We start from the raw sequence: 13,771 nt of genomic DNA on the forward strand, positions 1-13,771 counted from the left end.
CCTAAGCTTTATTTTTTTTAACATGGACATTCTTTATTTCTGGCCAGTGCACCCTGTTCTTTCCTCTACTTTCTTCAATCTAACTCTGAATTGGCAGTAAGGAATTTAAATCTGAATTTGGCAATAAGGAGTTCATGATCTGAACCACAGTCAGTTCTCAGTCTTGTTTTTGCTGACTGAATAGAACTTCTCCATCTTCAGCGGCAAAGAATATAATCAGTTAGATTCCAGTGTTGACCATCTGGTGATGCCCATGTGTAGAGGCCTCTCTCTTGTGGTGTTGTGTGATGACCAATGTGTTCTCTTGGCAAAACTCTGTTAGCCTTTGCCCTGCTTTATTCTATTCTCCAAGGCCAGACTTGCCTGCTACTCTGGGTATTTCTTGACTTCCTATTTTGACTTCCGTCTGTGCTATCTTTTTTAGTTAGCATAGAAATCAAGTTAGATCATATATAAGCAAGAATGACTTCCCTAGCCGTCAGTATGTGAACGTTTCTTCCTTTAACATCTACCAGAATAAAAAATGCACGCATTCTTGATGTGACAAGTAGCCAAGTAGGCAATGCTTAACTTTTGTGTAAGTACACTTAGGGTAAGGGGGCTTCCCAGGTGGCTCAGCGGGTCAACAATCTGTGTGCAACGCAGGAGACGCTGGTTTGATTCCTGGGTCAGGACGATCCCCTGGAGGAGGATATGGCAATCCACTCCAGTATTCTTGCCTGGAGAATCCCGTGGACGGAGGAGCCTGGCGGGCCACAGTCCATAGGGTCGCAAAGAGTCCGACAGGACTGAAGCGACTGAGCATGCGTGGTAAGCAGACTGAAGCGCCATTCCCACCGAAGATGTGGAGGACTTCGCACCCAGAACATGTTGTTACAGGCAAGTGGAAGTGAAGCCGCTCAGTCGTGTCTGACTCCTTGCGACCCCGTGGACTGTAGCCTCCCAGGCTCCTCAGTCCATGGAATTTTCCAGGCAAGAGTACTGGAGGGGGTTGCCATTTCCTTCTCCAGGGGATCTTCTCAACCCAGGGATCGAACCCGGGTCTCCCGCGTTCCAGGCGACGCTTTACCCTCTGAGCCCCCAGGGAAGCCCTACGTTTAGATGGTAGGTGGGAATAAGGTTGATGATCAGCTGACTTTAGGACATGGAGATCATTCTGGATTGTCTGAGGTTGGCAGGGTGGGAGGAAACCTCATAATAACAAGGGTCCTTATAGGGGAAGAGGGTCCTTATAGAGACGGAGAGAGACCAAGTCAGAGTGATGTCATGTGAGAAAAACTCTAGTTGCCGTTGCTGGCTTTGAAGACAGAAAAAGCCAGGAACCAAGGAATGCTGGCGGACCCTGGAGTCTGGAACGGGCAAGGAAACCCCTTTTGCCCCAGAAGCCATGCAGCCCTGCTGAGGCCTTGGTTTTAGAGCAGCTGACATGAGTGTCAGACCTAGGACATTCTTAGATTTAAAATATCTTGTTGTGTTTTTCTGCTTTCAAGGGCTCATGTGGTTATACTAGACAAATATTCCCATCTGTGGGCCACGGCAGGTAGCATGCTAACAGGTTGCAGGCAGTAGGGTGCGGCGTTCTTGGAGAGCCGCGGTTCTGCCGACCACACCGAACTCACTGGCTATTGCGCCTGCTCAGTCACTCAGTCGTGTCTGACTCTTGCGACCCCACGGACTGCAGCCCTCCAGTCTCCTCTGTCCAGGGACTCTCCAGGTAAGAATACTGGGGTGGGCTGCCACCTCCTCCTCCCGGCTGTCTTCCTGACACAGGGGTTGAGCCCACCTGCACGTGCAGGCGGATTCTTTACCGCTGCGCTGTTGGGGAAGCTTTCTAGGTTCTCATGGCATTAGATGCTGTAAAATAAGCGCTGCGCCTCCCCTGGCAGTCCAGTGGTTAGAACTCTGCACTTCCCACCGCAGGGGTCTGGGTTCCATCCCTGGTTAGGGAGATAAGATTCCCTCCTGCCATGCAAGGCAGCCAAACAATAAAACAGATGCAAAAATTACAAACGCAGAAGTTTCCACGAAGAAATCCGAAGGTCTAGCTCCTCCAGGAAGTACACACCCAACAAAAGACCCTGAAGCTGTGTTCACCTTTCCCGCTTTCCTTTCTTCTCACCTGTGCCCCTGTGTCCTGAGGCTGGACAGCTGTGAAGGCCGTGACTGCTGAGGCCACCAGGAACCCAGCCTGGGCAACAGGAGCCTCCCTGCTTTTGCTGGCGGGGTGACAGCTCTCAGGAATATGGCTCAGAAGACTGCAGGCTTCAGGACAACTTAGCTGCTCAGTGACCTTGAGCGTGGGGTTAACAGATAAAGAGTTTGGCCCCTGTAGGTCTCACAGCCTGTGCCCTTGCGTACTGGGCTCTGGCATCCCCTGTTGGCTGTTCCCTGTGCCCCACCATTCCCCATCTACGTAGAGGGGACCTTCCCTGTCTGCCTGGAGTGGTGATTAGAGGGATCTGGTTTTTCTGGCCTGGCAGAGAAAGATGGCTCATCTCCAGCTGGTGGCCACGCTAAGATGCGCCTGGTTTGAGGGACCTGCTTCCTTATTCTCAGGACCGCTGTACCCCTCAAATCCAGTGATTACACCTCAGGTAAGCTCTGGGCACACAGGTGACTCAGATCCTGGCCACAGTGCTTTCCCTGGAGGGCTTGAAGTCACCAGACCCTTTGGACCACAAGAGGACAGAGTGCCTCCCCTGCCCTCCCACTCTGTCCCCAGAGGCACGTGGACATTGCTGTCACCACTGAGAATCTGACCCCTCAGCAACCTGGCCATGACCCATTTCTTTTCTGGCTCCTGGGCCACAGCCCTGGCTCCAAGGTGATGTAACCCTTTCGGCTTTATTGTCACAGAGTTTGGAGGAGTTGGAAGGGAGTTGCCCCTGGGACATTCCAGTTGCCCCCAGCAGAGTGAGTCTGTTCAAGAAGCAGGGAAGCTCCCCCGGCGCTGCCAGGAGACCTCCGTGGGGCCCTTGGCCAGAGAGGGTCAGTTCCCAGCTCCTGTGCACTTAGGGCCTAACAAGTTCCGACTCTTCGCCACCCCATGTCCATAGAATTTTTCAGACAATACTAGAGTGGGTTGCCATTTCCTTCTCCAGGGGATCTTCGTAACCCAGGGATCGAAACAGTGCCTCCTGCGTTGGCAGGCAGATTCTTTACCACTGAGTCACCTGGGAAGCCCCATGTTGTGTCCCATAGCTATGTCTTTCTTTTAAAGGTTCTGTTTAAAAGAACCCCTCTGTCCAGTTTCAGAGGGATCAGCATGTGCAAAGGCTTGGAGGAGGGTATGCAGGACACCTGAAGTCCTTTACCATAAAGTCCCAAGGGAGAAAGATTCATGTTCGGCCTTTATCCTAGGGGGGATGGGGGTGGGGCACGAGTTGGGGAGACATGATTGGAGGAGTGACTCGATCTGACAAGAATCCCTTGAGGACTTCCCCAGTGGTCCAGTGGTTAAGCGCCCACCTTGTAGTGTAGGGGATGCAAGTTTGATCCCTGGATAGGAAAATAGGATCCCTCATGCCGAGATGCAAATAAGCCCAAGTGCCACAACTGCTGAGCCCACCTGCTCTGGAGCCCGCCAGCGACAGGGAAGATCCCGCCTCAAATAAGACCTGGCACAGCCAAATAAATACATTTTAAAAAAGAACATCTGTTTGACATCCACGCAGAGAAGGGAGGGGGACTGGGTGAAGGTGGGGGGATGGGCCCTCGAGCCCCTACATGTGACACATTTGGGCCAGGCCCTTCGGTTCAGCTGCCCCTTCCTGGTCAGCAGAATCATGTCCCCCACCAACGATGTCTGCAGACTCCTAACCTGCCCAAGGGCCACCACAAGGCCTGGAGTGGAGGAGGGTTGCCATCTGTACCAGTGGGGTCAGTCTCACAGTCCAGGACCACCACACGGACCCAGAAAGCTGGAGAGCCCACCCCAGTGACACCTGTGTACACATCTTCAAAGACATCTGGTTGTAGGTGGAAGCCATGTACCCGGGGACGTGGCGGGGAGGCTCCCGGTTCAGCCCTAGCCTCCACCAACACCAAAGGCAGCTGAAGTGGGGGTACATGTAGAGCCCCTCCCCAGTGCAGAGAAGCCCCAGGGAAGCCTCATGACACGTCCACCAGCACCTTGACAGTACTGAGGCCGATGGTAAAAGGTCAAAGAGTGGGCAGTGGCCCAGTTCCTGAGAATCTTCACCTCTTTACGCAAATAGTTGGAAAAGCCCTTCCACTCATTAAGTCTATGAAGTTACCCAGCCCATAAAAAAGTCACCCCATGTCTTGGGGCCTCTCACTTTCTGAGGTGGCCCACGCTGTGGAGTGTTTCTCCCATGGTTGTTCTGGCCTGTTGAGGCCGACTGCATTCTATTTAGGGAATGTGTTTCTAGATAAATCTTACCTATCATTTTTGTATCTCACTGAATTCTTTCTGCGATGAGACATAAAGAACCTGAACTTCATTGAATCCGGAGACCCGGTGTGTGATCTCAATTGAATGACCATGGGTTGGGACTTACTTGGCAGTCCAGTGGTTAAGCCTCCGTGCTTTCATTGCAGGGGGTGCAGGTTTGATCCCTGGTTGAAGGGATCCCTTGTGCTATGCCATGAAGCCAGGAAAATAGAAAAAGACCTTGTGTTTGAGTCCCAATATATGGGTTTAGGCTGGGTTTGTAGTCCAGACGTGGGTTCAAGGTGCACCCCAAATGGGACTTAAATATTTTTTGTGTACAAGAATGGCAGGAAACAAGTCCTACCCAGATATACGTTAGATTTTCTTCAGTATCAAGGTGAGCAAAATTTAAGCCCAAATACTAGTTGTATTGAGGAAATCAGTCCTGAATATTTGTTGGAAGGACTGATTCTGAAGCTGAAGCTCCAATACTTTGGCCATATGATGCGAAGAACTGACTCATTGGAAAAGACCCTGATGCTGGGAAAGACTGAAGGCAGGAGAAGGGGATGACAGAAGATGAGATGGTTGGATGGCATCACTAACTAGATGGACTTGAGTTTGAGCAAGTTCCGGGAGATGGTGATAGACAGGAAAGCCTGGTGTGCTGCAGTCTATGGAGTCTTAAAGAGTCGGACACAAACTGAGCGACTGAACTGAACGCTAAAATGGATGCTATCTCTTACAATACAAGGATTTACAAACCATCAATAATATAGGCAGCTGGACGGCCGGCTACTCCACTTCCCAGCGTCCCTCGCGGTGACGCTTTGCCGTTGCCGTGGAGACAGGAGGGCCCCGCCCGCCGTGCCTGCAGGCAGGCGGAAGCCACGCCTCCCCGAAGTCTCTGCGCGTGCGTCCGCAACGCGCCACGGGCCAATGAGAGCTCACGAGATTGGACTTCGGGCGCCTGGGACTGTCACTTGGCTACCGGTGTCGGGCCACGCCGGTGACGGCCGGAGAGCGCAGGGTCGCGGCCGGCTTGGCTGGAGGGTCTTATGACCCGAGGCGCGGGCAGTGAGGACGCGCGGGAGGAGACCCGAGGCGCTGGCGGCGGAGCCAGGAGGCCCACGACTCGTAGCCAGTCTCAGTTTCCCCGGGTTCCGCGTGGGCTGCCGCTGAGCCGCGCGCTCTCTGGTTTCCACGCAGCCCCGACGCGGCGCCCTTGACGGACGGGGAGATTGAGGCCCGCGTCTGGGCGCCCGCCCTTTCTGCAGGTTCCAATGGCGGCGGCGGCGCAGCCTGACCAGGAGCAGGTGAGTAGCGAGAGCCCGGGAGCCCCACCCCACTTTGCCTCTTCCAGGGACCAGAGCCCCGAGCCGGGGAGGCACTTCACGTGATGTCTTCCCCTCGCGCTTCGCCCTAGGCCCTGGTGTTCTGGCCGGTTGGGCGTGCACTCGTGGGATCCCCACCTCTTGCAGCTAAGGGGGTGAGGGGTGAGTAGAACTTCCGAGGGGACGTTGCCCCGTGTACAAAAGCTAGGAGGGAAGCCTGAGTGTAGGCGCTTCCGAAACCGAAACTGCGGGACCGGGAGAGGATATGTCCGAAAGGACAGGCCGAGGAGTTAAGACTGTCCCAGGGCACTGGGAGACTGGACATGCTTTAAGTCATGAGTTTTTCGGTTTCCCATCGTTTTCTGGGTGGAGGGCAGCAGAGAGAGTGGCGCTGTGCAAGGAGCAGGCTGCAGCAGAGTCCGGGCAGTGGAGAGGAGAATTCTGTGTAGATAGGCTGGTGTAGCAAATGGGATGTGCGTGAGTGCCCGATGGAAGGGCCATTCTAAGGTTTTCCGCGGAGCACCCCGCAGGATGCAGGTGTGGGGCCAGGATTTGGGAGCTTGGCCTGAAATGGAAAACCCTTGATTACGTCCTTGCCTTGGGACTGTGTCAGTGACAACTGTCACTCAGTGGGATAGAGTGGGGGAGGGGGGAAGGAGGGGCTGTAGACAAAATTAGGCATTTGAAGGGAAAGTAGGTTTAAGGGGAAGTTGGGAAGAGTCTGTGGTGTCTTAGAGTGGAGGTGTCACATGGACTTGGAATTGTAGCTGTTCAACGACAGTGTCCAGGTGTCCTGAGCGAGGCCGAGCCTGGGAATCAAACGTAGGAGGAGGGGATCTCATGGAGTCAGCCAGGGACAGGCATGGATGCTTAGGGCTCTAGGGAGATGGAAATGGCTGGCAGTCCTGGGGCTCTTGGGGGAAGTCTGGCAGGTGGCTGAGGGAAAGGAGGCGGCAGCTGAGTGAGGAGGAAATAGAGGAGCTCTGACTGTGGAGGGAGGAGGGAAGTGGCTTCTGTGTGCCCGCCAGGTCCTTGGGATCTTGCCTATGGCGACTGCAGGGGATCAGCCAGCCCTCCAGTTCAAAGAGCAGCCTCGAAATGTTTCAGCAGGAGAGGGCATCCCTGCAGGGATGGGCAGGTCCTGGGGGCTCTGCTGCCATCACTTGCAGTTACTTGTACAGGAGCAGCGGGGGCACCTTTGGGGTGGGTCAGCATTTGCAAAGGCTGGAGAATGGGTGGGCACCAGGGGCTTCCCTTGGGGCTTCCTCTGGCTTCCTCATGTAGATGACCAGGCGGGGTTAAAGAGGCATCTATGGCCTGGATAAGAAAGGTGGAGGGGCTCAGCCAGGTGAGGGGCATTCCACCTGCAGAGCCTTGTTGTGGGGGGGTGGGTAGCAGCTGTGAGACGTGTGCAGAGGTAGCCTTCGGGGCAGAGAGCTGGGTTTTGGGTCACACAGCCATAGCTTCATTGTTTCCACCTTTGGGCTCTGGCAGGGCCTGATGGCCTTTGAGGATGTGGCCGTGCACTTCTCCCAGGAGGAATGGGGGCTCCTGGATACAGCGCAGAGGGCTCTGTACCGCCGGGTGATGCTGGAGAACTTCGCCCTCCTGGCCTCGCTGGGTAAGCTCTGGGTCCCCACACGAAGCCAGGCTGGGCTGCCAGCACTAACCTCTCTCCGCCTGGCAGCCTGGGAGCAGCCGCGGGCCCGCTGGCCGAGCATCCCTGTTAGCTGTGGTGTCTCAGCACTCAGTCCCCTGCTATTGCTGCAAGCACGGTTTTCCTTGCTCGTGGGAGGAGGTGTGACCCTGCCCTGGGGTGTGCCCTCGGCCTCCTCATCCTCACAGAGGGTGCCGTCTGTGTCCCGCGAAGCCCTGGCCCCTCCGTCTGCCCCTCACTCGCCTGTCTTCTCCTGCAGGCCTGTCTGTGTCCCGGCCCCGCGTGGTCACGCAGCTGGAGCGCGGTGACGAGCCCTGGGTTCTCAGTGGGGCGGACGTGACCCTGGCCCGGGATGCCCAGAGGAGGCCCCGCCACAGTGAGTGGGGCTCGGGGTGTGGGCTGAAGGCTAGCCTTTGAGTTGGCTCCGTCCGCCTCCCTTCCCTGACGCGGTCCTCTCTGGCTTCCCACCCTCCTGACTGTTCACCTTCAGCCTCTTCTAGAGGCTCCGACTTTGGCTACCCTTGAGGGTGGCTCTGGGGCTGCCCCCAGGCTGTGGGGAGACCTGCCCAGAGTCCCACCCTCGGCCAGTGTGTGTAGCCTCAGACCCTTCCAGTCTTCCCTCGCCACCTCACCCGTGAGGCCATTTATTTACGGGTGCATGGTTTCTTGAGCACTTGGGGTGGCCAGCTCCATTCCAGGCAATGGGGACACAGGCTTGCCCAGATCACTTGCGGTCTGGTCTTTGTGGGGTCCTGCACGGGAGAGGCAGTCAGTAGGTACTAGGGCTCAGGCAGTCAGTACCAGAGTTGGTGAGTGAGGAACAGAGTGGCCCGGGAGAACCCCGGGGCCAGCTCTGCCCCTGAAGGGAGTCAGGCCCCTGTCCCTTCCCCTCATCCACTCTGAGTCTGGGGTCCCCTCGCCCACCCCCGCAGCCATGCCCAGGATGACCCAGTCGTCCACCATTTCTGTGCCTGCAGGCTCCCCTCCTCTGGTGGAGGACAATGATGTTTCTGGAGAAGCCCCGTTTCCAGGGGCCTTCGGGGATGGTTCCCCTCTGGCGCCAGCCAGGGTCCTCCACACCGCGGGGGCCTATGAGAACGGGAAGATCCCCGAGGGTCGGCGCGGCATCTCCCCTTCCCGGGAGAGGAGACCCACTGGAGTGTCCGTGATCTACTGGGAGAGGCTCCGGCTGGGGCCGGGCAGTGGCGACGCCAGCGTGAGCCTCCGGTTGACCTCTTCTCTGCGGCCTCCGCCCGGGGACAAGGCCCTCACAGAGCACCCCGCGCCCAGCCAGCCGCCCCGGGTGTCGGAGCGGCGGAAGCCCTGGGCACGCGAGGCCCCCGGGGGAGCCTTCTCAAGAGTGCCGGGGCCTCCAGGAGCGCGAGGAATGGGCCCGGCCTGGCGTGGGCCACCTGGCTGGGCCGAGCTCGGTGAGGCGCTGCAGCCCGGGCCCGGCCTCCTCTCCGGGGAGAAGCCTTTCGAGTGCAGGGCGTGCAGCAAGGTGTTCGTGAAGAGCTCCGACCTGCTCAAGCACCTGCGCACACACACCGGGGAGCGGCCGTACGAGTGCACGCAGTGTGGCAAGGCCTTCAGCCAGACGTCGCACCTGACGCAGCACCAGCGCATCCACAGCGGGGAGACGCCCTACAGCTGCCCGGCCTGCGGGCAGGCTTTCCGGCACAGCTCGTCGCTGGTGCGGCACCAGCGCATCCACACGGCCGAGAAGGCCTTCCGCTGTGCCGAGTGCGGCAAAGCCTTCAGCCACCGCTCCAACCTCAGCCAGCACCGCAAGATCCACGCGGGCGGCCGGCCCTATGCGTGCGCGCGCTGCGGCCGCAGCTTCTGCCGCAACTCGCACCTCATCCAGCACGAGCGCACGCACACGGGCGAGAAGCCCTTCGCCTGCGCGCTCTGTGGGGCCGCCTTCAGCCAGGGCTCGTCGCTCTTCAAGCACCGGCGCGTGCACACGGGCGAGAAGCCCTTCGCCTGCCCGCAGTGCGGCCGCGCCTTCAGCCACAGCTCCAACCTGCGGCAGCACCGGCTGCTGCACACGGGCGAGCGGCCCTTCCGCTGCGCGGACTGCGGCAAGGCCTTCGCCAAGGGCGCGGTGCTGCTCAGCCACCGGCGCATCCACACGGGCGAGAAGCCCTTCGTGTGCGCGCACTGCGGCCGCGCCTTTCGCGAGCGCCCGGCCCTCTTCCACCACCAGAGGCTCCACACCGGCGAGAAGTCGGCGCGGCGGCCCCGGGCCGGCCCCCGCCCCCCGGCCAGGCCGCCTTCGGGGGCATCGCCCGAGGGTGCGCTGGGGCGGGAAGCCGGAGCCCCGCCACCTCGGGCCCAGCTACCATCCTGAGAACCACTGAGGCCTGAGGGCGCGGCCCGACCTTCCTCGGCTGGTGGTTGGGCCCTTCCACGCACAAAGGCCCGGTCCTCCGCAGAGGCCTCCACTCTGGAGGAGCTCGGCGCGGGCACTGGGGTTCCTCCTGCACCTGGTGACGAGATCTGCCGCTTGTCGGCCACAGCTCACCCGTCCAGCCTCAAGCGGTCTGGCTGCAGAAAGGACAGGGTAGGCCTGCAGGGTGCTGCCGGTTCACGCGTGTCTTCACTGAGGTACCAGAACGGGAGGTGCTGGGGGGCGTGGAGGTGGTCTGGAGACATTTCCGAGGTTTCCACCCAAACTAGAGGCTTTGTAGAGAACCGTTGCACCCCCGCCACCGGGAGATCCCCCACCCCAGGCCTCAGTTCAGCCCGGGCTTCCTGGGAGCAGGCCCGTGGACAGGAGGCCTTGTGGGAGGTGGCTGTTGGCTTTAGAACCAGTGGCTGGGCTCTGAGCCTCCGCTCCCACCTCCGGGGAAGAGAAAACATTGAGGCTGCTGACGGCAGTCTGCAATCCCCGCAGGCTCCCGCCAGCTCCGCCTCTGCCTGCGGCGGTTTCTCCTGACAGCGCTGAGGGGCTGCTGTGGCTGGGGTCCCCACTCTCCAGAGGAGGCTGAGGCGCAGAGAGCTCGCCCCTTCACCCCACCCTTAGCCTGCCAGCTTGGAGGGTGAAGCCTGCCTGGCTCCCTGCACGAGGCCGACCCTCAGGAGGAGGAGAGTCCCCAGGGAGCTGGGGGGCAAGGTTCATAGTGCCGGTTTCCTGGCTATGCTTGTTCACTCAGATTGTGGTCCCGGCTTAGCTCCTATGTCCTGCCCTCCCTAAAGTCAGCACCATCCGAGCCTCTCCAGCCCCACTGCGCTGACGGGAGGTGACCACAGCAACAGGTTCAGAGGAGGCAGGTGGGCCACTTGCTTCTGTGGGATCCAGTGGCTGTGTGCCTGCCTGTGCCCCCCTCATGGGGCTGAAGACTTGCCACCACCTGAAGCTGTGTGTGGCGCCCTTCTGAGACCCCTCCCCAGGGTGCCACAGCCCACCTGGTAGGACACTGAGGCAGACAAATGGGCTGGGGGCCCGGTTGGCTTCTTGTGGCCTTCCACCTGGGGCATCTCCACCCGGGGTCTCACCTCCAGGGAAGTTAATAGTGCATTTATTGGAGGGGGAAAAGACTAGAAATTATGGCTTGGAGGTACATTTTAAACTCTGCACGGCACTGTGCAGGTCCGCAGGCTCAGCCTCAGCCTCCAGGTCGTGGTTCAGAAGGTTCTGATAAGACAGAGACCGGAGAGACTCCCTAATAAAGGTTTCTTTTTAGAAACATGAACAAAGTTGGCCTGGAGTGGGTTTCATCTCAGCGTGATGCACACATGTTGTCGCAGGGCTGCAGGGCCCTGGCTTCCGGCCTGGTCCTTGTGAGGGGCTGCAGGGTAGAGGTGCAGCCTGTCTGTTCCCTGAGCAGTCGGGGACCCAGATGGGGCGGGGCTGCCCCACACTGCAGCTCTGCTGGGAGATGAGCCCTTGTGGGCCCAGACCCTGGAGTCTGAGGCTGTGGCCATATGTGGTGATCCAGAAGGTTGACCCCAGCCCAGTGAGCGCTCCAGCTCCATCACCTCAAGACCTCACAGGTGTGAGGTCAGAGACATGATACCCTCAAGTCTCCACCTGCCAGCGGGCTGCCACCCCTGAAACCTCACAAGTCTGAAGGAAAGAGACTTGTGGGTAGGGAGAGGGGTCACACAGGGCCAGGCTCCCCAAGACTCCTCAGCGGCAGGTCCTCTGAGCCAGTGTCCAGCCGTCTTGGGCCCAACCTCTCTGCCCTGGTCCTTGCCTTGGCTGGCTCTGTCTTGTCTCCTGCTAGGCGGGCCTCCATGAGGGAGCATTGAGCAGGTCACATCGGGGTCTGTTGGTGTGGCTGTGCGATGCAGGCAAACCCCACAGCTCACAGAGCGCTGTGGTAGGAGCCCGTGGGATTCAGAGCAAAGGTGCCTGTTGAGTATCAAACAGGTTCCCAGAGAGCCAGTCACATGCAACCTTTGTTGCATCTCAGAAGCTCCTGGAACCTGGTTTCCACCCTGAGCCCTGCTGAGCCCTGCTGACCCCTCAAGCCAGGCCTGGCGCCCTGTCCAGCCTGCTTCCTGCTTCACTGAGCTTTTCTTGCCATGTGGTTGGCCCCTACTACCCCAGCTCCTCCACCCTCCTCGAGTCCACCCTCCCAGTACCGAGGGGTGCCCCCTGCTCCTATGTCTGGGCCCCAGAGTTGTCCTCCAAACCTTTGTGGTCATGTTGGGCTGTGTCCTGCCAGGCTGACCCCTCTGCTTAACCCTGAATGTGTTATGACTGTAAGTTTTTGTGGGCTTTCTAGGTCAAGGTGATGGACTGAACACATGCATCTTACTTGGTCCAGAAACCCACTGAAACCACAGGGAGCGTTTGAAACACTAACCTTTGGGAATTCCCTGGCAGTACAGTGGTCAGGCGCCACTTGCCAGGGTCCAGCCCTGGTGGATCCAGGGTAATTCGAAGGGGAGACGGAATCGGCGTCCTAGGAAAAAACTTATTTAATTACAGATATAAAGAGAGATTAGAAATGGATAGTGTAGTAGGAAATATTAGTGGAGAAAAAGAGGCTGAATAACTTGGTTTACGTGGGATACCAATAAAATTCCAAGACAAGGAATTTGCACCATCTACGTTGGGCCACTGGCGCCACTTGAATATCAGAAGGTGCCCCTCCTTGGGCTCCTTCTCGAGTGGAACTTAAAAGCCGGGGCAAGTAAATAGACATGGTGAGCACCCACACTCCAGATGGGAATTCAGCCAGAAAAACTGGGAGCAACAAAGAATGACACGGGGGAACCAGTCTTTCCAGAAACTGATCTGATTTCTTTATTTTTTAGGTTTGCTTATATACCTTTTGTTACACAGAGACAAATGGAAATTTTAAAGTCACGCGGGAGTCAGCAGTCCTGACCTTTATCAAAAGCAGGTGCTTCACATAAATGTATAAAAAAAAGTCTTAGGGATTTTACATCATCTTCTGGCCATGAGGCCTGCTGACATTTTACGACTCTTTCTGATAACGGTCAGTTAACCAGAAAACTTATTTTTTCCAAGGGTGTTTTTTCCTAAACCAGGCGCCACCCTATGAAGGTACCAGATAAAGTTGCATTCCTATAGGGTGAGGGTGTAGTGGGTTACAACTAAGAAAGGAATTTATTTAACCTAAGGTTAACATGATTAATCTTAAAGGTTAATACTTATTTCTCCTATATGCTAGTTATATTCATTATAAGGGCAGGGAATATGGAGATTTAGCAGCAAACATCAGCCCAACAAATGAAAACCCTTCACCAATGTTCCCCTTAAGATCTATTTAGTCTTAAGATAGTGCTAAAGTTACATTTTTGCATAGCAAGGACACAGTGATTTGTAACAAAGTAAAGTGATCTATAACAAAAGAGAAAATTCATTAACTCAAAAGGTCTAGTATTGCTAACATCAAAAACTACTATATTTCCTTTTCTATATTCCAAATACATTAATATATTCCCAGGTGCCTAAGGATATGGAGGCCTGGCGGCAATCAATGACTCAACAATGAGAAAAGCCCTATGCTAACCAAGACTTTCAAAATACTCCAAACTCTCTGTGCTGTTTATGGTTGTCACACAAGCTAGTCCATCAGCAGAGAGGTTTGACCTGAGACACCCTTGTCACACCCAGGGCAGGGAATTAGCAATTATTGGCACAACAAATGAAAAACCCTTCACCAATATAATTCCTAACCAACCCACTATACCAATAATTTCTAACTTCCCCAAAGATCTGCCTTTAGAAAGTCTAAAACATCTCGTGCCTCCACGATTGGGAGGCTGTAAACAATTACATGTGGCCAGACGAAACTGTACAGGCAGGCTAGATAACCTTCAGAGGAATTCATAAGTTGAAACACTCTTGTCACGCCCAGGAATTTTTATTGACTTGGAGCTGTAAGTTAACTCCTTCTCAGAGAG

General features: G+C 56.6%; 1 protein-coding gene across 2 annotated transcripts; it reads left to right on the plus strand.

The window, feature by feature from the left end:
• Window positions 1-5,675: 5,675 nt before the first annotated feature.
• Window positions 5,676-11,086, plus strand: ZNF324 (zinc finger protein 324). 2 transcript variants are annotated; one of them, XM_060399212.1, is made up of 4 exons: window positions 5,676-5,889; window positions 7,222-7,348; window positions 7,644-7,760; window positions 8,362-11,086. In XM_060399212.1, the coding sequence occupies exons 2-4, from the start codon at window positions 7,228-7,230 to the stop codon at window positions 9,735-9,737; spliced, it is 1,614 nt and encodes a 537-aa protein (XP_060255195.1). In that variant the 5' UTR covers window positions 5,676-5,889; window positions 7,222-7,227; the 3' UTR covers window positions 9,738-11,086. The 2 variants fall into 2 exon arrangements, with proteins under 2 accessions (XP_060255195.1, XP_027834737.1); XM_027978936.3 differs by having other exon boundaries at window positions 5,676-5,709.
• The last annotated feature ends 2,685 nt before the right edge of the window (window positions 11,087-13,771 follow it).

The sequence above is a fragment of the Ovis aries genome, chromosome 14, assembly GCF_016772045.2.
Source record: "Ovis aries strain OAR_USU_Benz2616 breed Rambouillet chromosome 14, ARS-UI_Ramb_v3.0, whole genome shotgun sequence".
NCBI lineage: Eukaryota > Metazoa > Chordata > Mammalia > Artiodactyla > Bovidae > Ovis > Ovis aries.

Excerpts from the sequence above, each read along its gene's own strand:
- ZNF324 (XM_027978936.3), top strand. The coding sequence starts at position 5,677 with ATGGCGGCGGCGGCGCAGCCTGACCAGGAGCAG. Across the intron at positions 7,349-7,643 it reads CGCCCTCCTGGCCTCGCTGG|GCCTGTCTGTGTCCCGGCCC; the intron begins GTAAGCTCTGGG and ends CTTCTCCTGCAG. Across the intron at positions 7,761-8,361 it reads CCAGAGGAGGCCCCGCCACA|GCTCCCCTCCTCTGGTGGAG; the intron begins GTGAGTGGGGCT and ends CTGTGCCTGCAG.